Source organism: Acanthopagrus latus, chromosome 18 (assembly GCF_904848185.1).
Source record: "Acanthopagrus latus isolate v.2019 chromosome 18, fAcaLat1.1, whole genome shotgun sequence".
Lineage (NCBI taxonomy): Eukaryota > Metazoa > Chordata > Actinopteri > Spariformes > Sparidae > Acanthopagrus > Acanthopagrus latus.
Genome location: NC_051056.1, coordinates 6940752 through 6968741, shown reverse-complemented (window position 1 = coordinate 6968741; position 27990 = coordinate 6940752). Strand labels below are relative to the sequence as shown.

Here is a 27990-nt window from a genome sequence, read left to right as displayed (position 1 = left end):
ATCTATAATGAAAAGGGGGGCATTCCACTTCCTAACCCGTGTCCACACAAGCTGCCTGTGTGGTGACCGACAGCTGTGTTTCTCAGCTTGCTGTGGCTCACTCACAGGCAGCGTGTCCAGCCTATATTCTGAAATTCAAGGAAATTTACATTTCTGACTTGTTGGCCGACGCGTGTTTTTTGTCCGAGTGGTGTTGCCCTACCCAGCTGTCCAAGATGGCGGACGCGTTCGCGCATGCGCCACTTACGTCGGCCAGCCACTCACATCGGGTCCTGGCAGAGATGATAACACAGAATGGCTGAAGAACAACATCACAGCGGCTTTGTTAGAAAGATGCCGGTAGGTTTGCCCCATTTGTAAAGGCCTTGTTAAAGTTGATACAGCTTCAGTCAGTGTGCAGGCTGTGTTGTTTGCGTGTGTGGTTTTGTCTTTCACTACAATGTTAGCTGCAACAATGCTAACTACTAAGCTAGCTTTGAGAAAGAAACCCCGGGTGAACTTTACATCAAGAAACGTCAAACGAGTTTGACATGTGTGTTCTAATGGGGCTTCTTCACTTTTGACTTTAGTTCTCACACTGTAATCAAACCCAACTGCCGCCTGTTCATGAATAGGTGTAACATTACTGTGTGTGTCACATAAATAAGGCTCAATATGTTTGTGTGGTTTTGCTCAAAAGCTTCCCAGCGACGTGCCTTAACTCTGTATATTGACACCAGTGACTTGTTTTCCTACTTAACTTCACGTCGCAGTAACGTGACTGTGGTGTCAACTAAAGGTTCACAACTTCTTCTGAGAAGTAAACGTTGTTCTGTTTGGAACAGTCTTTGGCTTTAGCTACGTCCACGCTGCGATGATGGAAGACCTCCATCATTCTCTTGCCGATGGTTCTTGGAGGTTGGCTACAGAAGGCCCAGGAGCTCCTCGACGCCGGCGGGATATCTAGCAGGTTAGATTACTAGTTGAGTCGCAGAGAGTCGGGGAGCAGGAACAGGACATGCCTCTCCCACCGCCATGTCTCCTCTGCTGTCATCCGCACTGACCCTCTGATCCCCGTGCTGTCATGTGTGGAGGGAGCAGAGCTATCAGAATACATACACACACGGGCGATATGACTGAACAGTCTATTAGAGTTTCATTATGGTCAATATCAATTATTATTGATCGTTCTGACCCTTTTTTTAACATAATGAAAGACCAGTCAATTGAACCACTTCATCAAGCCACACAGTCATTGTTTATGTTGACACATAAATGAAACAATACAATTTTTTTTTCATGGATCCCACTTTTCTCTCAAGACCTGCCCTCTGATTGGTTGGCCTCACAGACCTCACAATTCTAACTCTTATAAAACTCTTATATAGATATAATGTAAAGCTAGACAGTTAATTTGTGTCTCTTTTTGAGCCTGATTTAAAAGCAGATTCACCCCCTCACACCCCCTCTCTGGTTGTACAGTGGTCTCCTTTTCCTCTTGTCCTTTGGACTTCCTCGGCCACAAAAATCTCTGTAACTGCAACTGACATGTTATCTGCCTGTCTGGGGTTAATGGGTTGTGCTTGTGTTTTTCTTGTGGTTGTATAATCATCAAACTTCCAGCAGTGGAGCTGATGCCGTGTACCGAGCTGTTGTTGTCCTGATAAACTCAGCTCAATGGCAACCCATCTGTCGGCTCCCCTAGAGAAACTGCAATGGTAAAAAAAAGGTTCCAGAGGATGAGTGAAGCTGACAGGAGCAGGAGAAGACTGGGAGAGAGGCCTGAAGAAGTCAGTGTTGACCTACAAAAACTGAAGCTCAAAATCTTCAGAAAACATACGTGCGAGTCAACAGTTATAGTCAAGCACAATGATTGCAACCAGTGAGAGGTGGAGTAGGGCGGGTCTTGAAGTTGAGTTGGGTCCTTAATACCTCCTAAAAGAATCATCTCAAGCAGCTAATGGCTTGAACACATCACATGACTTTCAGAGTCGTCTGATTGCTAGATCGGGAGTGTAGAGGGCGTTGTGGTTTCCACGCTACATCACAGGAGGTCACACACTGCAAGATCACACACGTGAGATGTGATATGGGAAAGATTTGCATATTTTTCTATGGCAAACTGTATTTTTGCTACTTTCAATCCACGAGGGAGAAGTCTTTCATGAGGCTGTCATCTGTTCGGAAGGGTTAGGGTTAGCCTCTCAGCCTGCACACACACACAGACCTGCTCTGATGACAATGAGCTCTAAAGTCCAGTTGAAGAGGCTCTTCACATGTTGGTGAAGGGTGCTCCCATCAGGATTTCGTGGCCGGTCAGTGATCACTGGAAGCAGGTTCGGCTTATACGGATCACCAATCGATTGAAAAGATGTTACTTCACTTTATTGCCATCTATAGTTATCAGATATTAGTGGCAGTTTCACCACCAATAAAATATAAAATTCAGGAAATAGATCATTTATGTTATGTTAAATTAGTTAAGAAGAGTGAGTTCAAATCTCAGTCTATCTCAGTCTTTGTACAGAGATCTTTGTGCCCTGAAGCCACAACTTGGCCACCTGGTCACTGCTCGTTACTGGTTACTACAGACCGATGAAATGCACTTTAATGCAAAGTGTCTATAACTCGAAACTCAGTGTATTTTCACTTACAAACTCTTCTCAGCTATAGTACTTCAGTACATCTGTTTTGTGTAAACTTGTTGTGTTGTCACATTTAACACGTCATGTTCATGTAACATGTTCCTTTGAACAGAACTGCTCAGTCTTGCTGTTTATGTTTAGCTTGGGTCATTGGCTCAATCAGTTGTTAGCTGCGTTAGCCGTCAGCTGCAGGGCTAAAAACAAATGGTGTTGCTTCGTCCTCCCACATGGGATGAAAGAAAAAGTACTTATTACTAACACACAATAAACTGTACCGACTACTTCTGAGTACACTGATTACAGCGGAGTATGTCTTCTCCTGAAGTTACCATCATGATCTCTCTCTCCACAGTCTTGTGTAAGTGCTAGCTACTGTCACTGGCTGGCCTTCTGGCAGGACCTTGCAAATGTGTTGCACTGGTTAAACCAAGAGGGCACTGAAAATCTGTACTGATATTGGCTGGAGGATAGTTAGCTGTTAACAGCTGGTGAGCTGCACGGTCATGCGCTGTGTGTGGCATTTTTTTTCATTCTTATGTGTTTAGCTGATCAGCATTTCTAATTTGTGTCTATAGATACCACTCATAAACTTTTTATCCCCCATGTTGACGGGTAACAGTGGATGCCTGATCAGTTGGAGCACCCTTAGTGTTCTGAATGATCTGATCACAAGTGGACAGCTTTATGTCCATAAATTCACACCTGCCAGTATCTCAACATGCGGCTTGAGGTACCAGCCTCCATCGACCAGTCAGGGTAGTACTTCACCAATTTAAATGGAGCATATCATCATCATCATCATTTGAGGGCTATTTCAGCTGAGAATATCTAAATCCTCTTAATTGAAAGTAAGCAATCTGACACAAACAGGTAACTGCTGTATGTTAATGTTAGATATGCAGCAGCCATACATGTGCAATATACTTTGATTAATATCATGTTTTTCAGTTTAGACTAGGAGGGACTAGCGCTACATCAGATGTAAGACTGATTCTTTTGACGCAATTAATTTTCTTCCTAATCAATTGATTAATTAATCAGTGGAGGTGATGCCTCTGTAAATGGGAGCTTAATATTAATTCACATGTTCTTTTGAACGCTACATGTGTAGTTTGTCTTGCTATGAAACTGCATGTGTTGGTGATATGGTTTCAAATTGGCCTCATCAGTTGCAGCTTGCAGTTTGTTAACATATAATAAAGGGGCGTGTTGTCTGATGAAAGACTTAAGTGGAGGATGGTGTTGCCCATACCTCCTTCTGGTAGGCTCATTATTCCTCTGAACAAAAATAAATGAATAGAGACAGGATCAATTTCTATGAGTGAGGACTAAAGCATGCTAAGCAGCCTCTGTCTCTATCATTTTCCCACACTCCCATTAACCAGTAACTCCCATTTTCCTCTTTGTGATGTGTTGTCCAGAACTGACGTTCATGGAAATTGTCTCCAGTCTGCAGGAGGAAGGAAGTGTGTGTGTGAATAACCCTGAGCAGTGACACAACAGTGATGGGGCCTCGGAGGAAGGCCTCTAAACTCCAGCCTGGAGGAGGTAATGGTGAAGGTCAACCTGTCCTGAGACCCAATGAGTCCAAAGACTACATCAACGAGCTGTCCCATGAAGTCCTCTGTCACATATTCAGGTACACTGCCCTACAGCATCACCATTATACTGTGTACATAACTATATTTTCTTTGGCTGGGTGGGATTCTCCAATATATGTTCTCACCTCTGCCAAGGAGGTAATGCTTCCACTCCAGTCTGTTTGTTGGTTGGTTTATCAGCAGGATCACACAAGAACTACTCATCGGATTGGAATGATTGCTGATCATTGTGAGATGGGGCATTTTTCCACATTTTCCCATCATTTCTGTTAATTGTTTGGTTTTGTAGGTACCTTCCCATGAAGGACATAATGTGTATGGAGTGTCTGTCCAGAAAACTCAGAGAGGCTGTAACTCTATACCTTCGAGTGGTCAAGGTAGTGGATCTATGTGCTGGTCGCTGGTGGGAGTATATGCCTTCAGGTAAGAACTCACAGCACAACCAGTGCATCCCATGATTGATGATGATTGTTGTGTTGCTGCATCCATTAAATTGGATGGAGTGAATGTTTTTTTTTTGTGCAATGAGTGATAGAGTGAGTGATATACGTTTAAGACTAAAATGGGGTTGAATTTACTAATAAGAAAGGGATAGTTTTATTGAATTCTTAAGTTTACTATTTCATTTAACTACTAGGCGGTGGATCTTTGAAGAGTAGTGTTTCATAATCACACGCTAAGGTATTTCAAGTGAAAGAATGGACTGGCATTGATATAATTCAACTAATTCAAATTGATACTATATCCAGGTTTTTTTCTAAGAGTTTTGTTGCAGTGGTTTGTGTAATTTTTATGTCCAGAAACATGTTGCATTGAGAAACCCTCAACTGATTTATTAGTTAATAATGCTGTGTTGTTGTTTTTTTGTGTACACATTCTGAGAAGGTTTTAACTGTGTTGTGTCTCTTGGTTAAGGCTTTACAGACAACAGCTTTCTGCTCCTTTTGAAGAAAATGCCAGATCTGGAGCAGCTGTATGGCCTCCACCCACGATACTTGGAAAGGAGACGAGTCAGAGGCTACGAGGCTTTCAGTATACCTGGAGTCCTGGAGGCGCTACAAGCCTGTCCAAGTCTGCTGGTCAGTATGTAGTGTGAGAATGATATCCTGTAGCTGAGATGTGCAATATCTGTGATGAGAGAGAGAGAGAGAGAGAGAGAGACAGACAACAAGGCACATTATGTATCTCCTAGAAGCTGATACTCCAACGTGGAAAGTGGACCCTGACTTGAAATTTCTAATCTTTGACCTCATTTCAGGGTGTCGAGACATCCCATCTAGAGCTGGTGGAAGCCATATGGAACTACATGCCTCAGGTTCATATACTAGGAAAGTTCCGCAACCGCAATGGGGCTTTTCCCATTCCTGCTGAGAACAAACTGACCATCCCCATAACTGCAAAGATCCAGACCCTACATCTAGTAGGTATGTAGGAACATCATTACAACACTGACTGTTTCTGCTACTGGCTCCACATTAAAACTGAAATACAATAGTAAGTAAGTAAAGTAAAGTAAGTAAACGAATCAGGAACACTGGATTAAAGGCAGCTTCTTCCTTGTTAATGCCTGGGTTTGTGATGAATATGCAGGCCTGAGGAGTGTTCCTGTCTTCTCAGAAGTCCTTTGAGGTCATACTGTGCTCTAGGTTAAGAAATAGCATATCTCTGTTTATGTATTTTACATAGTGTTTGTTTGTTGTAGGTGTGAATGTCCCAGAGATCCCCTGTGTGTCCATGCTGCGCCACCTTTATCTGAAGTGGGTCCGTCTCACCAAACCACAGCCGTTTAAGGACTTTCTGTGTGTGAGCCTGAGAACCTTTGTCATGCGGAACTGTGCGGGCCCAACAAACTCCCTCAAGTATGTTCCCCTGGTTACCGGTTTAGCATCGGCGCGAAACCTGGAGCAACTGGAATTAGTGAGAGTTCCTTTCCTGGGGGGGCTGATCCAACATGTGGTGGAGGACAGCTGGAGGTCAGGTGAGGAGAGCATGTATTCAGTTACTTGTTACTGAGCTGTAGATACACTGAAAATACTAGTTTGTAGGATTAATTAATTAATTTGTTTAATGCTAGTTATGTGTACTTTTAGGAGGATTTCGAAACCTCCACACCATTGTGTTTGGAGCCTGCAAAAATGCTCTAGAAGTGGACTTGGGCTACCTCATCATCACTGCTGCTCGCAGGTACTCAGCCAGTCATCAGTTGCTGAAGTTGACTAAGAGAAAAAGACTTGTTCATACAGCTTATATTAAAAACACAAATTGTATGTCAACAAGTCCTTTTTAGAACATTACATAATGTTATAATTAGGGCTGTCAGTCAATTAAAATATTTTATTGTGATTAACAGCTTTATTGTCTGTTGGTTAACTTGCACATTTCTTATCTGTTCTAAATGTACCTTAAAGGGCCAAAGTGACTAATTATCTTATAAACATGGGAGTGGACAAATTTGCGTACTTTATGCAAATGTATGTGTGTTATTATCGCAGCAATCCAAAATAATGATAAATACTGTCCAGATTATTCTCCAGAATAACCTCAAAGGTACTGCATGCTCAAAAAATATGCTGAAAGCATTACATTGTAAGTTTGTCTCCTGAAGAGTTGTCCAGGTATCTCCATTTCACAAACCCTGTGTGTGTGTGTTACTTGCGTGTCAAAAAATGTACGCGCTGAGAGGAGTTTGTGCTAACGTGGTATTAGCGCGTCAACTTTGACAGCTCCAGTTATAATAGTTAAATGTTCACAAAAATATGAATGTATCACTTTGCCCCAGTGTTTTCATTTCTGTGTGTTAAACAGGCTACATGAACTCCGTATCCAGCCTTCACTGACTAAAGACGGGGTCTTCTCAGCTCTCAAAATGGCCGAACTAGAGTTTCCTCAGTTTGAGACGCTTCATTTGGGATATGTGGATGAGTTCCTGCTGCAATGTTAGTCTGTTCTCTTAAATATCATGTTTGAGCACTCTCCCTTCCTTGACAAAAATCAGCCATTCTCCTGGGGTTTCCTGTACTTTTTTTTTTTTTTTCAGATTTGGCACAAATGGACTGATGTTTTTTAAATGATAAAATGCTGTTTTTTGTGACATAGCAGACATGTGAGTCATGTGGGTTCATTTAGTTTGGAGGCCAATTTTTCTCTCTAATAGATGATCTGATGACATTTTATATCCAAAAGGTCAAAGGTCAACTTCAGTTCATTTTTACAGAGATTATGATGAGTGGGAGAATGATGCCCAGTTGGATTAAATCAACATCTCAAACAGACCCGCAGAATGCTCCTGCTCCAGCTCGCAGATTTGCCCATTATGTAGTCTTATCAGGTTTAAGACACCATAAATGACTGAACTCACCTCTCAACTTTTACAGGTAAGATGAGTCATTCGGAGCTGGTGAAGTATGGGCTGGCTGATGTAATAGAGAACCCAGGCATCATCACCGATATTGGCATAAAGGTGGTGAACGAGGTCTTCTCTAACATTAAATACCTCCTCATCTACAACTGTCCTCACCTGCATAACCCTCACCACTGGATCACAGGTAATACACTTTTGTCTGTTCCCTCTTGAGTCCTCACCACTGTTTAAAGCTGCTGTAAATTATATTTTCTTTCAGGTGTTAAATAGTTCACTGTTATAGAGAGTTTGGGCAGTGGCCCATGTCTCCCCTCCCCCTACTCATGCAGTAACAGAAAAAACACATTTTCTGGTATCCCTGCCCACTTCATCCAATCATGACAGAACTCTGTAAAGACGTGGAGCTGTCTGTCTGATAATGCACAGAGAGCAGGAGCCTCTTGTTCTTTGCTATGTCTGGTGATTACAGCCCAGCGTTCATGTGGGGACATGGAGAGGATGAGGTTGCTAACTGTAAAACAGGAAGTTGACTAAAAGTACAACAACACTTACAGCTGCTTTAACTACGATAGCATATGGCCCAAATATAAATGTCTGTGTTTTCTGGTGAGTTCAGTCTTTTTATATGATAAAGAGGCTGCTGCACATTGGTGCTGCCTTTCAACTGTCACTCTTTGAGAACTGAAGTGATTTACAGAAGTGCACCATGTAGCTGTTATGTTTTACCTGTTTCTGTCCTCAGATCAGTCCAGATGGAGCCGTCTTGTTGATCTCACTCTGGTCCGCTGCCATGCTATCAAACTGGAATCCTTTTCCCAGTTCATAGAGTTACTGCCCAGTCTGGAGTTTATCTGCCTGGACCAGATGTTCAGAGAACCACCCAAGGTATGCAGTATGCAGTGTATATATATCATTATACACAGTTAGTCTGGGTTTGTGTTGTTTTAAGTGTTTTCTGATGACATGGTGGGATAGTCTACAAAAAACAGCATTGGGAATACAAATCCTGATGCTTGTAATGCACCCTGTGACTCAGGCCATGATTTTATAGGATAACTTGGACTTGAGCAGGATTCCGCCAGTGATTTTTCCTGTGATCGAAAGCAGGGATGTGCCACAATAACTACGATAATAGTTAACACAGATATTGCAATCTCCTTATTTAAAGATGCTGTGGGTGATTTTCTTTTCCTCATTCTGTTGATGACTGTTGAATTCCTGAGCTGATATTAGGGCTGACATCCAAGGTTGTGGAAGATGTTGGAGCACAAATCTTAAGCAATGGTTGAATTCCTGTTAGAGTCTTTTTCTAGCACTACGAGATGCTCTGGCTGTCTGAGGATCCTGACATTCTGAGCAGTGCTCACTGTTCCTGATGAAGAGCATTTTGGGCACACAATTTCCTGCTTAGAAGTTTCATAGGCTGACATGGACATCAATGGCTGTTTTTCCCAAATCTGGCATTGAAGTCAACAAGTAAAAGAAGCTTGTCTCTTATTGGTACCGTGTAGATTGTGGTGTGCAGTCGATTGTAGAATCGGTCCTTAACAGCTTCATTGGCATCTGATGTAGTTGTATTGGAAGAAATTAGACTTATAAAGCTCTCTTCAGAGAGTGGAATACAGAGTCATTAGCCTTTCACTGATTGGTGTGAGTTGATGGTCCTTCACCAGGTTTGTTTTCACACCGACGCCTTGGGTGCAGGGTTTCACTACTTCTTCTCCTTTACCCCTTCCTCTTACAAAAGATGGTGTAACTTGCACCCAATTCTTCATCTCCCCCCTTGAGATAGTGTAGTTCACCAGAAGTGTCAACATCAATGCTCAGCCTTGCTTTCTTCTTTTTCTTTACTTACCAAAACCAACCTGCTTATTTCATGTTTAGCCACTCACTTTGTATTCCCTTTTATTGTGGCCTATGAAATGCCTCTGCAATCTTTCAAAACTTTCTGACACAAAGGGCAGAAAGCGTCTCATTCTGGTTTTAGAAAATCAATACAGGTCTACCATTACCATCAAAATGGATTTATTGTGAACACATGCATGATCAGCAGTTCTAGTGCTGGCTATATACTGAGTCACCGGCCCACTGTGACTGAATGAAAGCAACTGATAATGGGATGATAAAATATCATCATTAACAACAACTGAATTGATGTGTGGCTGTTAACTGTTTTGCAGAATAAAGTGCTGATGCATCTTATACATTATGTGTCTGTGTCAGGGCTGTGCCAGAGTGGGCCTGAGTGCAGGAACTGGTATTGGTGTGTCCTCCGCACTGGTCAGCAACCAGAACTCCAACAATGACAATGACAACAACAACAACCACCACCACCACAATAATGAGGCCAATCTGCCTCCTGCTCCTCCACCTGTCAACAACAACAACCAAAGACGGCAGCATCCGCAGCAGCACAATGGCAAGTCCCACCCCACCTTGTGAAACATATTTCACAGAAACAGCAAGTGAAAACAGAACTGTATTTTTTTTCGAAAAGAAGCACACCCACATTTTGTTGGGAATGAATAGCCTTGTGTACAAAGATGAAGTTAGCAAATTGAGAAGTGAGCACAACTCAGGAGCACTGAGATATGCCAATATTATTATATTTAATATATTTATAATATATTTGACAATTTATTGTTACGCCACCTCAGACTTGAACAAAAAAGAAGCTGCAAATTGCTCTCGCTCACAATGTATTACATCTACTGATGTTTTGTTTGCTCCGGGTCTTCCACAATTCTTATGACAATGATCTTATATAGGCAATGCCTGGTCCAGTCATTATGCACAGGTGAAGGTCGCAACCTCCTGTGTGAATGTGAGCAGTTGTGTTTGTTTCCACAGCACGAGCAGAAGTAAATGGGATGGACGATGAAGAGGAAGAGGAGGAGGAGGAAATGATGTTGGAGGAGGAGAACTTAGAGGCCGAGCCTCAGATAGAGGTGAAAGGAGCAGAAGAGGAGGTGAGAGGGGAGGAAGCCAATGTATCTCCAGGACCAAGTCATCCAGCTGGAACAACCCAACCTCCTGATGAGGAGCAAGCAGGTTTGGAGCAGCTCTTTTTAATGATTAACAAACGTTAAGGCGAGAGTTTTCCCAACTGTTTTAGACCTCCTATCCTTTTTTATCCTATCCTATTTCTTTCTTATTAAGTTGTGTTGTCTACTGATAAATCCCTCCCACCTGCAGGTCCCAGTGGTTTAGTCCAGCAGTGTCGACCAGCTGGTGTCACTGTTTCCAAGCCCCCACTGGTCATCTCAGACTCTGACAGTGAGGAAGAGGAAGGCCTTGTTTCAAGGCTGATGCCAGCTTCCTGTTTGCAGCAGCCAGCGTCCTGTCCAGAAGGTCTCAGCGTGACACAGAACACACACACACACACACACACACACACACACACACACACACACACACACACACACACACACACACACACACACACACACACACACACACACACACACACACACACACGGTCACACAGTCACACACTTCCAATGACTTCTACAGCAAAAAATATATATGTGTATGTTGTTTGTGACAAAGTAGTATGTGTCCCAATCACTCCATCACAGGAGAATGAGAGCTGTAGAAATCATTGGAAGTGAAGACTGTCTTTATTTACATTTTCTTTGCAACTTTATGTAAACTTTTGACAGCGATTACATTCATCCATCTCATGGATCATTTCTCACACAATTACCAAGCTGGAATGAACAAAAACAACCAAACAGTTTTAATTAACTTTGCATATGTGTGTGCTGTTTCCAGGTAAAGGAAAGACTCCTCTGCGGCGCAACAACAATTTGGCTGTATCAGTGGTGGCCCCCGCACATCAGACAAAGGCTCAGGTGTTGGAGAGCAGCTGTGAGAAGAGCTGTCAGGTGACCAGTGAACAGATCAAGGCAGACATGAAGGCTGCTACTGAAAACAGCAAGAGGACTAGTAGTAATGGTATTGCTCCTGAGGCTGGGGCGACCAATGCAAGACCTCTGCCTGACAGAGGGACATTTCGGGGCACTGGGAGTGCTGGGGTAGCAGCAAGAAGTGGAGTGCAGCCAGTGACTGGATCTGTGGGCAGGGTTGGACCTGGGGTAGCTACATCCAGGCAAGGTGGTGGATGTGGGAGGGTGCTGGCAGGGACCACCCATAGAGGAACCACAACCACTGACAGAGCTACAGGAACTGGCAGGACTATTGATGGCACAGAGGCCCCGTCTGGGGTACACACTGGGGACAGCTGCGCAAGGGACGCTGGGGTGAGGCAATGCACAAGTGCTGCTGGTGTGTGCAGTCTGAACCCTACAGATGCTTCTGTAAACCATGCCTCCAGGAGGCCAACACTACTGACTGGACAGGGGCAGAGACAGCAAGTCCCGGCTGGATCTGCTGCTGCTGGTTCAGGTTCACAGCAGGGTCAGGCTAGAGATAAGGACTTTGTTCCAAGACGACCTTTGACTCGATCTTGTACCCGCATGTCTTCTGCATCCCTGGTACCTGAGACAGGTAAGACGGAAGTAACAACACATTTTACATGTATTCACTGTAGGAAAGTGTAACACTAATGTTATGTTTTTGTTTGGTTGCTTGGACCCCTGCTTTTCAAGTGAAGCAATGATTATGTATCGATACCTGTTTATGCAGTTTGTTGTGTAGGTGGCTATAGAGATCTGACATAGTATCAACGACACCTACACCTACTCACACCACATCTGTGTGACTCAAGACAGACATGTTAGAATTATCAGTGAAGCTGGTGATTATTCTTTTTTGCACTGTATTTTTATTGAAACAAACTGAGGAACATTTATTTCTTGTTATTATTATAACATCAACGATATGATTAAAAAAAAAAAAAAGAACCTGTTGTAAGTTTGCAACTTTAGAGATGTGCAGGATACATTCTTTGATTTAAATTGAAAAGATAGCAGTAGCTCGATTATTTGGAAGAGAGAACTCCTCATTGGTAAGTACGGTATGAAGTAACGTAAAGTTAACAGAATGGTTTCTTTTCCTGCCTGCCTGGCTGCCTTCAGTGCTCTGTGCCTATCGTGGATGTCGTGGATGTGACGGTGTTACATTATATATTCAAGACTAGATAACTTGTTGGGAGAATAAACTGAAAACAGGTCTGATGAGAGGTCTGGCAATGCGAGACTAGATATGACTTGAATGCCACACAGTAAAATCAACTTTTCCAACACCAACAACGCTACCTCAAAACCGGAAAAGATTTGGCGTTATTTTCTAACCCTGTCGCAGGAGTAATTTGTGAAAGGTATTTCATGGAGTGGAGAATTACTTTATGAAAGAAATACCCCTGATGTATCATTAGCTGTGCATCTATCGGCAACTATCAGAGCCAAGTTCAGCCAAACCGTCGACCTCTAGTTCATGATAAGTGGGAATGACTAGTTTTTTTTAATCACAGTTTTTAAGAGTTTGAATCCTGATGATGTGAAAGGGATGCTAAAAGACAACACCCCCACTGCCACATGATCCATTGCCACAAAACCGGATTACAGAGCAGCTTCTTTTCATAATTATTCATCTGCACTCCTATAAAATGGTTTGTTAGAAGTTGATTTCCCTTTGACAAGGATGAAGAATATGTCAGATCAGTTTAGTTTATTTTGGTCATTTTAATTAATAATACAATTAATAAAGTAACTTAATGCTTGCTTCAGAAAAACAAATGAACAAAGTACCGTAGGTCTAAAAAGATGTAGGCTGAAGCCTTAGTTTATTACACCTACCCTTTTAACATTATAGGTTTTGTCAGCTGCCTCTAAATTTTACAGGGCAATAAAAATAAAATCAACTACAGATATAGACATTTTTGAATACAAAAACCCCAAACTTCATACTTCTGTTTTGCATTTGTTAATCATCTTGATAAAAACAATATCTCTGTTTCTGCTGCAGCGATTGTTATAATTAGAAAACTGCTTTAAACTGTCCATATCGAGTCTTGACAGTATTATAGAATTAGCATTCTAAATCCATAGAGTATGCTTCTTCTGGAATTAGGGCCAAAAGTTCTATTCACAACCTTGAAAAGCAGCAAGCTAAGAAACCAAACTAAGTGACACGTTCTGTCTGTCTGTCTATTGATGTCTTTCACTCTGTTTCAGTACTATGGACAGCTTCGCACCTGCTCACACTTTAATTCAGTCACACGCATGGCACCATTTCACAGCACAAACGTCCCGTTGCTGGTGCCGGTCACTGGTCCATAAAGTTGTGTACTCCCTAAAACTTTCTGTCTATGAGGCAGAAATCTGAAATGGAGGTCAAATGTTTGAAGTTGTTAGCAAGTGAATGCATGAACACTTGAATGCATGTCTGTATGTAAGTCAGCGGGTTGCAGCTATTGTGAAATTACACTTGTTACTGTTCATCTCTTGTAGAACTTTCAAGGCCCAGACCTCGAGTATCAGTGAGGAGGAAACGAATGGCTGACAAATCAACAAGCACCTCAGACCCAGTCACTGAGGACGACCACGTACAGGTACGGGAACACAAACCTAATTGTAGACACATGATACAAACTTGTACGCATGAATTTTCAAATTACAATTAAATATCGGGAAGGGGTGGGCATCTAACACTTACAGAGTTCGAAGGTTCTTGAAGTATGCAAAATCCACTTTTCGGCAATTCATAGAGATGCACTGTTGAATGTTCTATCACTATTCTCTGTTTTCAAACTTCATTTAACTTCAGACTAGCAGATTGATGGCACATGAACATATCAGTTAAAAAATGCGGCCAACTAGATTGCCATCCTTTATTGGATGGATTAAATCATATGGCTCTTTAGGGGTGTGAATCTTTGGCAGTCTCACATTTCAATTCTGATTTTTCAGTTTGATTTGATTTTTTGCAATCCAAAATGATTCTTGATTCTAAATCAGCGCTTGATTTGATGAAGAAAAAAGAGGACACTATTTTCAGCCTTATCTTGGAAGTTAAGTTGAACGATCTGCAGCCCTTTATTATTAAAAGTTGACAGAATGACAGAATTGGTTTGGAAGCATGATTCTGAATCTTTGGGGATAAGAATGGCTGCTGTTACATGAATTGTTTGTTTTTTTTGCCCATCCCAGTATCTCTTTCTTAGATGACATATTATGTATGGATACAGTGCTGTGTTTTCTGGCATTCAGAAAAAAAATGCTGAATAAAATTCCCATCAAGATTCATAAATTACAATTATGCAGATCATGATATTATTTTTTAACCAGAATACCCATCCCTGTATCAGCATTTTCCTCCTCTGGGGTGACCCAGAGTGTTGCTGGTGGGGCGAAGGGGGGGAGAATTTTTATGTCCAAACAATTGAGGGGAAAAAAACAACATTGATACATTTTATGTTTGCCTGTTGCTTTTCTGTTGTAAATGTGACTTTCAATGAGCTGAGATTAAAATGCTTTTACTTGTGCAGATTTTGTCGCTGAAGAGTAAAAACCTGGTTGGCATCACACTGACCAACTGTGGAATCACTGACCTGGTCCTCAAAGACTGCCCCAAGATGATGTTCATTCATGGTAAGTGACAAATAGGACACTGATTTGTTTACCTATATTAATGTGTTTATGAATTTTATCACCACACTTTCCTGGCTTCTCTGGTCAAGTCCCAATATGGAGAAAGTCAAGCCTTTCTGTAGGGCTTTGCTTCCAGAACTAGTGTTATGAAATAAGGTGAGTCCAACTATATCTAGTTGGTACCACTCAACCTCCCACACCAGCTCCAGTTCCTTCCCTACGCGAGAGCTGACATTTGATGTTCCTAGGACAAGTCTGCAATCCCAGGGGTTTGCATGTTTAGGTCATTATAAAATAGTCATCATGACATGTTAACAGACTTGTTTTGGTTTATGTGTCCCAAACTGTACATCACGTATTCAGATGCTTTATATCCAAACAGTCCTTACTGTTGTTTTTAATGATGTGGGTGACACTGATATCCACATGTGCACGTTCTTTCACTATTTGGTAAATTATAAGCAACACATTTTTGTAAAATGAACCAGTAATTACACAGATTTTCTGTTCACTCTTTGATTGTACAGTGTCATTTTAGGAAAAGCGCCTGATTAAACACCATTAGAGATTCCAGACTTATAAATTATATCTATGATTAAATGATTTAAGCTCCATTGCCATTCTTCAGTTGCATTGTGTGCTTAGATCTTTCAAATCTTGCCTTTAACGGTATTAATGAGTCAAAAAACTTAATGTTGAGTTTTGAAAACACAATTCCAAGCTTTTTATGTGCCCTCTTTATGTTGAGTCAGAGAAAATGCATTTACAATCTGCCTCTTTTTGTCATCCCTCTCTATAGCTACCAGATGTCGAGTGTTGAAACAACTGCGTGTGGAAAGTGCCCCCATAGTGAACAGGTTTGATTATGCTCAGTGCAAGAAGCTGGACATGGAACAGGTTCTGGATCAGATACTGAGAATGCCTCCGGAGAGAAACCGCATCATCTACATGCGCCCTATGCACCAGGTTGGTAATCTGTGGGAACATTCCAAGTCTCTTAAATTGCTCCCATGTTTCGTTTAACTTGGTGACCATCCCTCCCACTGAGATATTTACAATTGTATCCATTTATGTTCTGATTGCAAATATATTATGATTATGGATATGATGATGGTGTCTTCTGAATAGTGGAAGTAAATTACAAGGCTAAATGTTTCAGGGAAGGTTGAGCTCTATGCTAATACAATCCCTGCTTAGCTGAGATACCTCCTCACTCTGTGCTGCTCACCCCTTGCAGAATTGAGATGTTTCCAAACTGGTCTTAATCATGAATGTATAAAGAGAGCTGGATATTGCAGCACCACTCAGTTTTGCTGCCAGCTGGCAGTATAGCAACATAAAAATCCGGTTTCATCTGCAGCTCAGAAAGCATTTCCCCATAGACCTCCATTATAAAAGAGACTATTTCGCTTATCAAATTGTAAACATGAACAATATATATATTTGTATGTGTGCATGCGCACACACGCTCACACACAAATATGTATATTTTATATATAATTTTAAAGTGCATAATTATATTTTAATGTAAAATCCATGGTACAAGCGGGACGGGAAAACAGTTCTTAATGAGCATGTGCGGCACAGAGCAGAAGAAATCCTGGAGCACAATACACTCTGGCTTAGGTGACTGGGCAGCATCTACAAGTCACTGTTGTCAACTTTTGATTAAATTAAGTTCAGATTCAGATGTTTTATTTGCATAATTGAAAAAATAAAGAAATTCAACGCTTTATATAAAACGTCAGCATCAAAGTTTAGTTACTTTCAAACCCCCCCATGACAGTGCGCCGCTACACTAAAAATTTCTGGGGAGAATCCTGATGAGGTTTTATTGAAGCCATCAAAGTATGATATAGATTTATATTTATTTCATTTAATTAGTTCCGGTAGGGTTTGTCTTTTGTGTTTCATGCAAGGACCTAGTATGTGGTGAAGGTAGCCAGACCTTTCCCCTGCCTTCAGTAGTGCTACAACTGCATCTGATTGTCTCCTAAATTTCATTGACCCTGGTCTCTTCACTCATTCTCTTTGCTCTCACTGGAATCCCTCATCTTCTTGTCTCTTTCCTCCCCACAGATTGATTCAGTAGCATTGGAGCGTCAGCTCTTCCAGGGGCCCTATCCCTATCACATTGCTATAGTGCACGAGTTCAGCAACCCACCAAATATACGCAATAAGGTCCGCATTCGCAGCTGGATGGACACCATAGCCAACATCAGCCAGTGAGTAGTATCTATTCAACCAACTTCAATTTTTAGAGGCCTGGAGTCTTGACCAGCATGTACATTTGAAAATTGTTTGGCTTGCTTCTGTTTGTACCTGCTGACAAATATATATTAAACTCAGGTCCGTTGTGCAAAGAGCTCAGTGGGAGATGATTATTCATGCTTTTAATTTCTCTTGTCTCATTTGTTATAACTCTCTTTTAACATGTCTTAGCAAGACCTCCATAAACTGCTTAGAAATGGTTCTTCTGACCAATGTCTTCACAGTGGTTGTCTGTAAAATTGAAATGTCACACCCTTGAATTGAACATTTAAAGCTGTGCATAGTCAGACACCTGCCTAATTTAATGAGCTTCTGCTACCATATATAACAAGCCAGACCTATTAGGGTTCATCTGTGCCTTGCTCAAGGCTAAACATAAAGAGAGAGTTGGCTTTCAGTGTTTCCCCCCTGGATTAAGTTGTGGCAGCGGAGGTGTCACACGCGTGCAATAGACATTTTTTGTACGTTTGCAAAGTACGCCTGTGTGTCTGCTGGCAGCAGAGGTGTGATGAGCCGGTCTGTTTAACTCATCTGAAAATGTCAAAATCAGTACAGGCAAAAATCAGATGTCACCTGTGGAGGGGGTGACTAAATGAAATCTTCTCAAGAGCGCACCGAATGTAGTGGCGTAACTGAAACACTCCAACACCCTGCCAGATAAGAAAATACATTAATATGCAAACACTGGTAGTTGTGTTTACAGTGATATACTCTGCTGTCTCAGCATCTCATTCCCACCATCATAGCACAGTCGAGTGGGCCAGACTGTTTGATTGCGAAATTATTGCCATCGGTTGTAGAAATCCAAGAATACATCAGATGGCATCAAATGAATGAATACTGTACACATATAACATAAAGTACGACTTTAGTTTCATAGTCTATTTGTGTAGTTGAGAGTAAAAGCGCTGCTGTGAACACCATCAACCATCTTACGTGTTTTACATATCTGAATATTTTTTGCTGCACATTTTTTTGACTGTAAGGCGCAAATACACTTTTGTTATGGCTCCTAGGCAATGTTATTTAAATGAGATCCAAGGTCTGTATTATATATTGTTATCAACTAAGTAATGTCCATGTCTCCGCTGTGGTCTGTGCCTTTGTGGATTCCCATGGTGAAACATAAAGAAAGGCAGTACAGGAGAGTACACAAAGATTACAGAGGCACCGAAAATAAAGTAAAAATGGGTCCTTGATTTGAATCCCAGCAGAGCCTTTTGCATCTCCCTGTGCTTGCATGTGTTTCTTCCAGATGGTCTGGTTTCCCCCACCGTCAAAACATGTACATGTTCCCCCGGTCAGTGCCCCTGGCCAAGGTATTTGCTTTGATATGGAGTTGCTCTCTGGGCTCTGCATGTTTGCAGCCAGCTGCTCAAATGCAGAGATCTAGTTTGATTATGCTGTGCGCTGGATTCTGTTGATCATCTGGCATTGAAATCCAGTAAGCTGTTTTATGTATTTGCTGTCCAGTTGTAGAAAATAATATTTGATGCAAACATGACACCTTTGAGCTTGATCACTTTTATTAATAAACCAACAGAAACACGTTAGGGTTCTTGAACAGCATACACTCGTTGTGCCACTGACCCCAAAACCCGATGACTCATGTCATCCCAGTATGATTTGACAGTGTTCCACAAAGCTTCTTGTGATGTCAGAGAATGCTAAGCTTTGTCAAGTATCTCTATAAATAATCAGTGATGATGAAGTGGGGTGACTATGGATGAAAGTCAATGACAGTCAGGACCCCTTGGTCTTCTGAGGTCTTAAAGGAGTTCTTGCACAGTTTTGAGGTGTGTCTGGGCTCATTATCCTGCTGCAGTATGATTCCTTGTCCACAAAGATACAAACCAGAAGGTGTAGCACATCTCTGCAACTGCTACTAGGCCTAAGAAGCTCAGCATTGATCTGTAAAACCACGCTATTTATCTGAACAAGTCAGGGAAGTCATTTAAGGCCATTTCAGAGATTGTAGATAGGAACATTCTGTGGTCAGATGTAACAAAAATGTTGTTTGGCCACAGTGAGCAGCAATATAGTATTATGCTGAGGGGCTGTTTTGCTGCCCGTGGATCTGGTGCTCTAAACAAAGTAAATGGAATAATGAAGAGGGGGGAATATCTCCATATTCTTCATAAAAACCTAAAATCATCAGCAGAAGATTGGGTCTTGGGCACAGTTGGGGATCCAACAGGAAAATAATCCTGAACACACATCGGAAGTGGTGAAGGAATGGCTAAATCAGGCTAGAAAAATCAGGCTAGAACTGGTAGGTTTATGACCTTCCCAAGTCCTAAATTGAACCCCATCATGTGGACTGTGCTGAAGTAAGAAGTTCTTGCCAGAGAGCCAACAAATGTAGTTTTACTTTACCGATTCTGTCAATAGGACTGAGTTTAAAACCTGCCAGAAGCTTGTTGATGGCTGTCAAAAGACCCTACGTTAAGTGAAAATGGCCAAGGGACAATATGAATCCTTCTCAATAAGGATGCTAATCAGTGTGTAGCATGTCTTCAATGAATGGAGTGGTACTTGTCCTCGGTCAGAGTACAGTGACCTATGTAAACATGTGTCTAATTCTGAAACACTGTGTAGTCATTTTCTCACCTGTCCGTCTACACCCTTCTGTTTCTGCCATAAAGGTGTGACTTGGATTCATGGAAAAATAACTTTTTCCCAGTCATCCACTCTAATTTCTATTATTTTATTTCTTTGTGAGCTCATACATTTTATCTTGTTTAGCCTTGTCGGAAGTGGTTTAGAACTTGCTACTCATCCTCTGACACCACTGCAAAAAACCCTTCTTTTGACCATAGTTACATTGGCACTGTAGATGCAGTTTTGCCTTATTTCTTTCCATCTTTCCATGTTCAGATGTAGGTCAACAAAAAGAAAGATCCACAGGATCCAAATTAAGCATATTTGATTAAAATATGATTAGCAGATTGTCTATGGCATTCTTGCCAAAAAAATAACTTACTGGTGTAAGTTAACTTCATAAATCTAATGAAATACAAAATTAAAATTTTACATTTTAAAGGAGCAAGTACAATGCCAAGTCTTACTTTGAATATGATCCATCACTGGTGTGCTATAAACTGATATCTATCTTTCTTTGTCTCTTTCACAGAGAGTTAATTAAGTATGAGTTCTTCCCAGAAGCCACCAGGACAGAAGAGGATGTGAAGAATTATCCCAAGTACCCCTGGGGCCGAGATATCTATACACTGGAAGGTAATACACTTACACCGACATAAACCCTCACAAATTTCTAGTTTACTCCTGATGGTAGATGTGCAAACAAACTGAACTGAACTGCATTGTAGCCAGTAAGGCATTCAGCTAATTACCAGCGCACAAAACTATTGCTGCAATTAACCAAAATATTGACTCTTATTTTAAAGTGCTGTTTGATTTGATGCAGCATTATGCAACAGTCATGGTCAAAACTTAACACATACTACTTTGTCTCAAAAAATATTCATGATTCAAATATGAATTTATTATAGGTTTTATGAGGATCTGACCCAATCTACTGGGTCAAAAGTATACATAGAGTAAGCTGAATGACCATGTTTTGTAGCATGGCCTCTGAACTTCTTCTGAGTGATTGTCATTTCAAAGTAGTTGCAGGTCCCAAGACCAATTGTGTTTAAAAGAAAAAAAATGTGTAAGTATAAAGTGCATGGCACAGTTGTGTCACTGCCACGATCAGGAGGAAAACAAATTCAAGAAAAACAGAAATGCATGTTATTTAAGATGTGGGTATGTGATATGACAGTGAGACCTGTAACAAAGAAAAGCAAAACAACCCTGCTTACTTTCCAGAAACATAGAAATGAGACCCAGAGTGATTTTATCAACCTATACAACTCTGATATGAAAGCCCTTTGTTTAAAAACTGCATCATAAAGAACAGTGGGGTAATTATCAAGGGTGTCATCACATTCTTGTCCAGCAGAGCGCGCTCTGACTCCATAATTATTAACATACTCAGGTTCCGCAGTGTCAGCACCACATGTAGCACAGTGCGTCACTGCTGATTAGACAGTGTTACAGGTTGAAGCCGTGATCTCGCCGCAAGTTGCTAACTAAACAGTGATTGTGATATATTGCTAAAGATGACATGTATCGATAAGCAAGCAAAAGTTGAATTCATTGAAATAGTGGCTTGGAAGTAGAATAAAAATGCAGTTTGTTGTAAATATGAAATTTGAGTTGTTGGTTTAAAAAACTAAAAATGAGGCCATAATTGGCTGCAGTGATTTTGTTTTGTATTGCAAAATACACCTAACCAAAGCAATGTGTCTAATGTGAGGCAACACCTGGTCAAAAACCAAATAGAAAAGTTGAAGCTTGTACAGTGTTTGACAGCCTGAATACCAAGTTCCTCACAGTGCACACCACTGATGTAAACATGGCTGCAGACAGCACTGCTGAACCCCTTTATGAACTGAAAGACCTTAAATGAGGCGTCAAAAACTTCATCGACATCTTGAGGTAATTAATTAACTGGTTTTTCAAGTTGTTGCTCAATATAACTGGGTTTTTTTCACAGTCTTTATTGACGCAGTCTTAGAATTTTTATCAACATTAGCCAAAACTCAGTGACTGGCTGCTTCTGAAATTCCTTAACACCATGCAGTTTAGAAAACATAAACAATATGTGAGAATTTTTAGTGTGTCAGAAACCTTGGTATGAAACCAATAGTACGTGAACACATTATTTACTGGCAAATATGATAGTATGCAAGCACTGCATTAGTAAAGACAACGATATGACAATGCTGCTTTCACTGCTTCTACTTTGGATAAGGTTTATAAGATACTGTGACGGCATATTGCTGCCCTGTCTTGTTATACTAATCTTCCTTTTAACGCTTATGTATGTTTTTATATATTGCTACCCTTTGCCTTCAAACCAGCATCAATTCAAAGTCAGGGATTTTGTAGGATTTTATTCAGGTGTATGATCAACCAATTATAACAGGTGCTTATAATAATCAATTTTACATGTAGGTTGAAACACAGTCATTAACTGAAACAGAAACAGCTATGTATGAGGCTTAGAACTGGGTGAGGAACAGCTAAACTTGGTTTCAAACTACTACCAAGGTGAGGTTGTGGAAGACAGTTTCATGTTACAGGTCATACACCATGTCAAGACTGAGCACAGCAACAAGTGAGGTCTCTCCCAGACAGAGAATTCAAAGCAGACTAGGGTTTCAAGATGTGCTGTTGAAGCTCCTTTGAGGACAGCACAAAGAAATGGGCAACGTTGAGGATCATAGACTCAGTGGTTGGCAAAGGAAACTTAGTGCGGCAGATGAAAAAAACATTAGGCTTATTTCCCTTCGAAATCAGAAGATTTCCAACCATGCCAACAGCTCAGAACTGGCAGAAACCAGTGGGACCCAGGCAAACCCATCTACTGTCTGGAGAAGTCTGGCCAGGAGTGGTCTTCATGGAATAGTTGCAGCCAAAAAGCCATACCTCCGACATGGAAGCAAGGCCAAGCAACTTAGATATGCAAGAAAACATAGGAACTGGGGCGCAGAAAAATGGCAGCACGTGCTCTGGGTGGATGAGTCAAAATGTAAAGTATCTGGCTGTAGCAGAAGGCAGTTTGTTCACTGAAGGGCTGGAGAGCAGCACAATGATGGGCGTCTGCAGGCAACAGTGAAGCATGGTGGAGGTTCCTTGGAAGTTTTGGGCTGCATTTCTGCAAATGGAGTTGGAGATTTGGTCAGGATTAACGGTGTAAATACAGGCAGATACTGATCCATCATGCAGTACCATCAGGGAGGCTGGCCTGCAGCAGGACACAGACCCCACTCATACAACCAATGTCATTAGGAACTCTCTTCAGTGTAAAAAACAACAAGTCCTAGAAGTGATGATATGGTCCCCACAGATCTCAACGTCATCGAGTCTGTCTTGGATTTCATGAAGAGACAGAAGGATTTGAGGTGTACCTAGAAGAATTGATGCTGTTTTTGAAGGCAACGGGTGGTCTCGCCAACTATTGATTCGATTTACATTTCTCCTCTGTTCATTCACTGCATTGTTAATTGATGAAAATAAATTAATGAATTTTTTTATATAACACCTGTTACATAGTGACCCACATATGTTACTAAAGTAAAGGCTTGACTCCAAACCAGCTGTTTCAGGCAGCGCAGGAGCAGTGTTTTCTGTGTGGGAGACAGTAACTCCTTTTGTCGTGGACTTTGGGCATTTTCATTTTGCAGAACATTTTCATGCTCAAAAATGCTTCATAACACAATAATGGAAAGGTGAAAATCCCAAAATCATGATATGACCTCTTTAAAGTGAAACTCTCGCCAAAAAGCAACCGAGGCTTTGTTTGTGAATGTATATGAGTCAAACCTTTGTGTAAAAGCATAATTCTCTAAAAAGAGGCACTTTTAAGATTTACTGTAGTTTTGTTTTCGGCATTTCAATTTTCAAGTGCTACGAGCACTCTTAGGTTAGCATCAAAATCGCTATGTTTAAAACACTAAGAAGGCTCGACACAACATGAAACTTTGCTCGTAGTATCACCAGGGTCTCTACACATGAACACGAGCATTGAGAACATTGTTTGTGTACACAGAGTTTATTATCGCGTCAGCGGTAGCATCTCTGGCGCGCCACCGTCATGGCAGACAAAAAGTGCCGATCCCCAAGTGCAACCAAACAGGAAGGAGGTCCACCATTACTTTCCTTCCTGTTAGGTTGCACTTAGGGATTGAGAATAAAATAACAAACACATTTAGATATGAAAAATATATATGCATATTACAAACAAGAAACAGATATAGATAACAAAGACAGAAGTGTTTGCAGAAATTAAGAAGACAGTGTGCAAAGTGGCCGGGTGTGTATGCATGTGTGTAATTTATGGTGTGTGCTGAGTGTGTGTTATGTTGGTTTATGGGAGTTGATTGTCCGAATGGCCTGGAGGAAGAAACTCCTCCTCAGACGCTCAGTCCTGGCCATGACACTGCGTAGGCACTTGCCAGAAGGCAGCTTCACAAACAAGATGGAAGGTGTGAGTCTGAACGGTAGAGGGAGTGTCCTACAAGTAAGGCCTAGGTAAGACAGGGTCAAAATAGCATGAAGGACATGATGAGAAATGACGGAGAAATGGTTGTTGTGACAAGCTCATGCTCCAAACAGACCTGCTGGCAGAGTGGAGACACGGGAGATGTGCTGTTCAGAGTCAACAAACCTTCTATAAAATGAACATATGTCTTGCTGTTATTATTCAGGAGTGGTGGATGGCGCTCCGTACAGCATGATAACCGACTTCCCCTGGCTGAAGGCTCTAAAAGCGGCTGATCCCAACAGCTATGCCCGCTATGACTTTGAGGACGATGAAAGCAGTAAGTACATCCGTCTGTCCTATCAGCAGTTACTCCACATGGTTTTTCCCTAAATGTTCACAATTGTTAGTATTTACCAGTTAGTACAATTGTTCCTTTAACAGAAGGGATATAAGTGAATAAACACTTGAAATGTTTTGCTCTATTTTGTTTTGCGTTAGCCACCATCTATGCCCCACGGCGTAAAGGGCAGCTGTCTGCTGACATCTGCATGGAAACCATTGGGGAGGAGATCTCAGAGCGCCGACAGAGCAAAAGAGGAGTGTTCGAGAGAGTGGTGGTCCTTTTCCTGCATCACTGTGATACACCAGGAGAACCTGTGGACGATGACTACATCTAGATACCACAAAAAACTACTGTCTCTGCCACATCCAGAGGGATCCCAGCAGACAACCGTCCTGCTGATGCAGTGCCTTAGTTCCTGACTGTGAAAGACTTGGATGAATCAGACACTGACACTAACATCAGACAGTGGACGTGGTTAAAACTAAACATGTTGAAGATGCTTTGCGAAAAACTCTTCCAAGGATGGTAAACTTTGATTGGGTTTTTTTTTTTTTTTTTTTTTTTTTTCACCCTTAAAGTTACAATGGGAAAATAAATGGCTAATCCTAAGTGTGTTTGGAACATTTGGATAAGGTTCATGTCACATAGCAGATGCTGATTTTCTTTTTTTTTCTGAGAACAATCTTAAGGAATGGCTGAAAGAAAAAGCGTTGAGTTACACATGTAGTTTCCACCACATATTATGGCAAAAATGGTTAATTTAATATAATGTACAATTTAATTTTGGGAATGAAAATATTGGAGGTAGTTGGGAATAAAGGCCCGTCTCTGATACAGTCCTGTCAGATAAGGGCCTCGGCCTCCCCACATGTCTGCATAGCTTGTGTTCTCAGCTGCTTTACTTCTGTGAGCCTCAGGAGCACATGGAGAGAGGACTATGCTCTAGTGTGGGTCTGATCTTTCATCTGTCCACTGCCACTGTCTGCCGCTCTCTGTTCCACTCATGACCAGTCACTGAAAGAAACGGTCTTGGACAGAAATCTCAAAGTAACTATAGTTTGATTTAGTTCCCCTTCTGAATATTTTTTTTCAGCTTAACTGATGCAAAAGTCTACATCGAATTTGTTGCAGTTGATCTGTTCTGACTTTTCTCAGTGGTCAAACAGTGTCCTCATTAGGATAGTTCAGCAGCTTTATTCTTTACTTGTTGGTGTTTGTCATATTTGTTATTAACCACTGCAAGTTAAAAAAAAAAAAGTTGATGACCATGAGTAAAATTAGAATTGAGTTCAGCGATATGCCTTTTGGGGAAATAAGAGTATAACGTTTAGAATAAATGCAGAATTCAGTCTTTTTTGTCTCTCAGACCTTTGACTCTGCCTTCAGATGTCTGAAATTATTCTAAAAACATTCTTCCATGAGGCGCTACTCTTACTCCCTTAAGGGAATTATAAAAGGAAGGATAGGTCAGAGTTGTCATACATAAATTCATACAGTGCGTGTCAGTTGGGTACAAAAGAGGATTGGACAGAGAAATAATTCAAAATGGAGAAATTAGAACAGTCTAGCAAACAAAGCCCTAACACTATCTACGTTGTTTTTCTGTAATGCCAAAGATGGGAACTGTGACAAAAGTGTATAAATGTAGTTGAAGAGTGACTTTCAGTAAAGAACTCGCCTTTGTTTTAAACCGCTGATGCTTCAGCTTGTCTCAGGGTGTTTCACTGCTTCTTGAAATGATCTCCTTATACAAGTCTGTGTGATTGTAACATGAATTAAATTTTAAAGTGTTCAGGAATGTTAAACTTCTTTTCATTGCTCAGGGTTACTAGCCATAAAGTGAGCTTTTTAAAGGTTGGTTTATCAAATGGTTTTCTTGTCATGTACAGCAGTCGTTCCCAGAGACCCGACATGCTCAACATTGTAAGTTCTCATCGGATGCCATAATTGTGACAATGTCTTAGTCGCCATGAATCAGGAAGTTAGGTGTACTTTCTCCCATCTTTCCCAAATGTGACCTGTTTGATCACATTCAAATCACTTGGAAGGCTGTCACCCATTTGCTTAGTTAAATCAAGGTAACGACTTTATTATTTTTTTTTTTGTATTTCGCAGCCTGATGCCTCTGGTAGTAAGAGACAGCCAGGTGAGGAATGACTTGATGGTTTCCTTGCAGAAGGTGCATATACACTGATGAGAGAACTGACAGAGGAGCTGCACCTGAGAGAACAACCCATCCTCAGCCTACAGGAGCAGCTCAGGAGTGTCGGCGCCTCCTCCTCAGAGCTCCATCACCACAAACAGCCAGACCTCCATCGACACCAGCCCATCAAAAACAACGTGCAGTAACAACCAGCCCCTCTACCGCTGACTCACAGAGAGGCCACTAGCAGCAGGCCGAGCCAGACATCTGGGGATCACCCCTAATAGATTCAAATGGGAAGTTTGTTAATGAGGAAAAGCTTTCCTTGGACACATTAGTCAAGTTTGTAAAATCCGGTGCCCCCAGCAAGGTCAACACACTCCAGCTGCTCATGTCAGGTCAGCTTGCTCACATAACACACACATGCTGACCTGTGACTACAGCAGGAGGGGGGTGTTAGAGTCTGTGGAACAGCACACTGAGCTGCACACACCTTCCCCTCCACCACCAGCAGTTTGACTCGGCGTGGCAGCCTAGCGCAAGCGGAGTTTGCATTTTCACCAGAACTGGGCTCCCTGCATGAAGGTGTGTCTCAAACGGATGACGCGCTGTGTGTGTGTGTGTGTGTGTGTGGCCACAGGCAGAAATAATCAATTCAGTTTTCTATTTTTCTTTTTGACATTCCACAAATTGAAAATAAGAACAGTTCATCCAAAATCCTCGTTATACATTAATTTGACAAATGAAAAGAGAATTTTAGAACAATTAATCCAATTTTCCAATGTTTCTGTTTCTACGAATCCGAGTGCAGCTGACACAAAGCAGGCATGAGCATCAGGACTGTAGAAACAGAGCAGAGCTGACCGTACACTCTGTTCTAATTCTGGTCGCTGTTCTTCCTGCTTTGACAACAGCCAGATGGAGTAACAGTCTCAGGCTCTGTGTCACACACACACACACACTCTCAAAATATGTTCCAGTGCTCCAGTTCAAATCAGCGCTGCTGTCAGTGAATATGTAAACAGAATTAAACTGCCCAC

General features: G+C 41.4%; 1 protein-coding gene across 4 annotated transcripts; it reads left to right on the top strand.

The window, feature by feature from the left end:
• Nucleotides 1-184: 184 nt before the first annotated feature.
• Nucleotides 185-26601, top strand: fbxo38 (F-box protein 38). 4 transcript variants are annotated; one of them, XM_037077442.1, is made up of 22 exons: nucleotides 199-339; nucleotides 825-949; nucleotides 4074-4263; nucleotides 4515-4648; nucleotides 5141-5304; nucleotides 5484-5649; nucleotides 5928-6203; nucleotides 6316-6409; nucleotides 7031-7161; nucleotides 7600-7770; nucleotides 8329-8471; nucleotides 9810-10005; nucleotides 10437-10637; nucleotides 10782-10937; nucleotides 11361-12095; nucleotides 14000-14100; nucleotides 15037-15139; nucleotides 15939-16105; nucleotides 17219-17364; nucleotides 20544-20647; nucleotides 24688-24801; nucleotides 24963-26601. In XM_037077442.1, the coding sequence occupies exons 3-22, from the start codon at nucleotides 4130-4132 to the stop codon at nucleotides 25139-25141; spliced, it is 3615 nt and encodes a 1204-aa protein (XP_036933337.1). In that variant the 5' UTR covers nucleotides 199-339; nucleotides 825-949; nucleotides 4074-4129; the 3' UTR covers nucleotides 25142-26601. The 4 variants fall into 4 exon arrangements, with proteins under 4 accessions (XP_036933340.1, XP_036933337.1, XP_036933338.1 ...); XM_037077443.1 differs by having other exon boundaries at nucleotides 4046-4263; XM_037077445.1 differs by lacking the exon at nucleotides 825-949 and having other exon boundaries at nucleotides 185-339.
• The last annotated feature ends 1389 nt before the right edge of the window (nucleotides 26602-27990 follow it).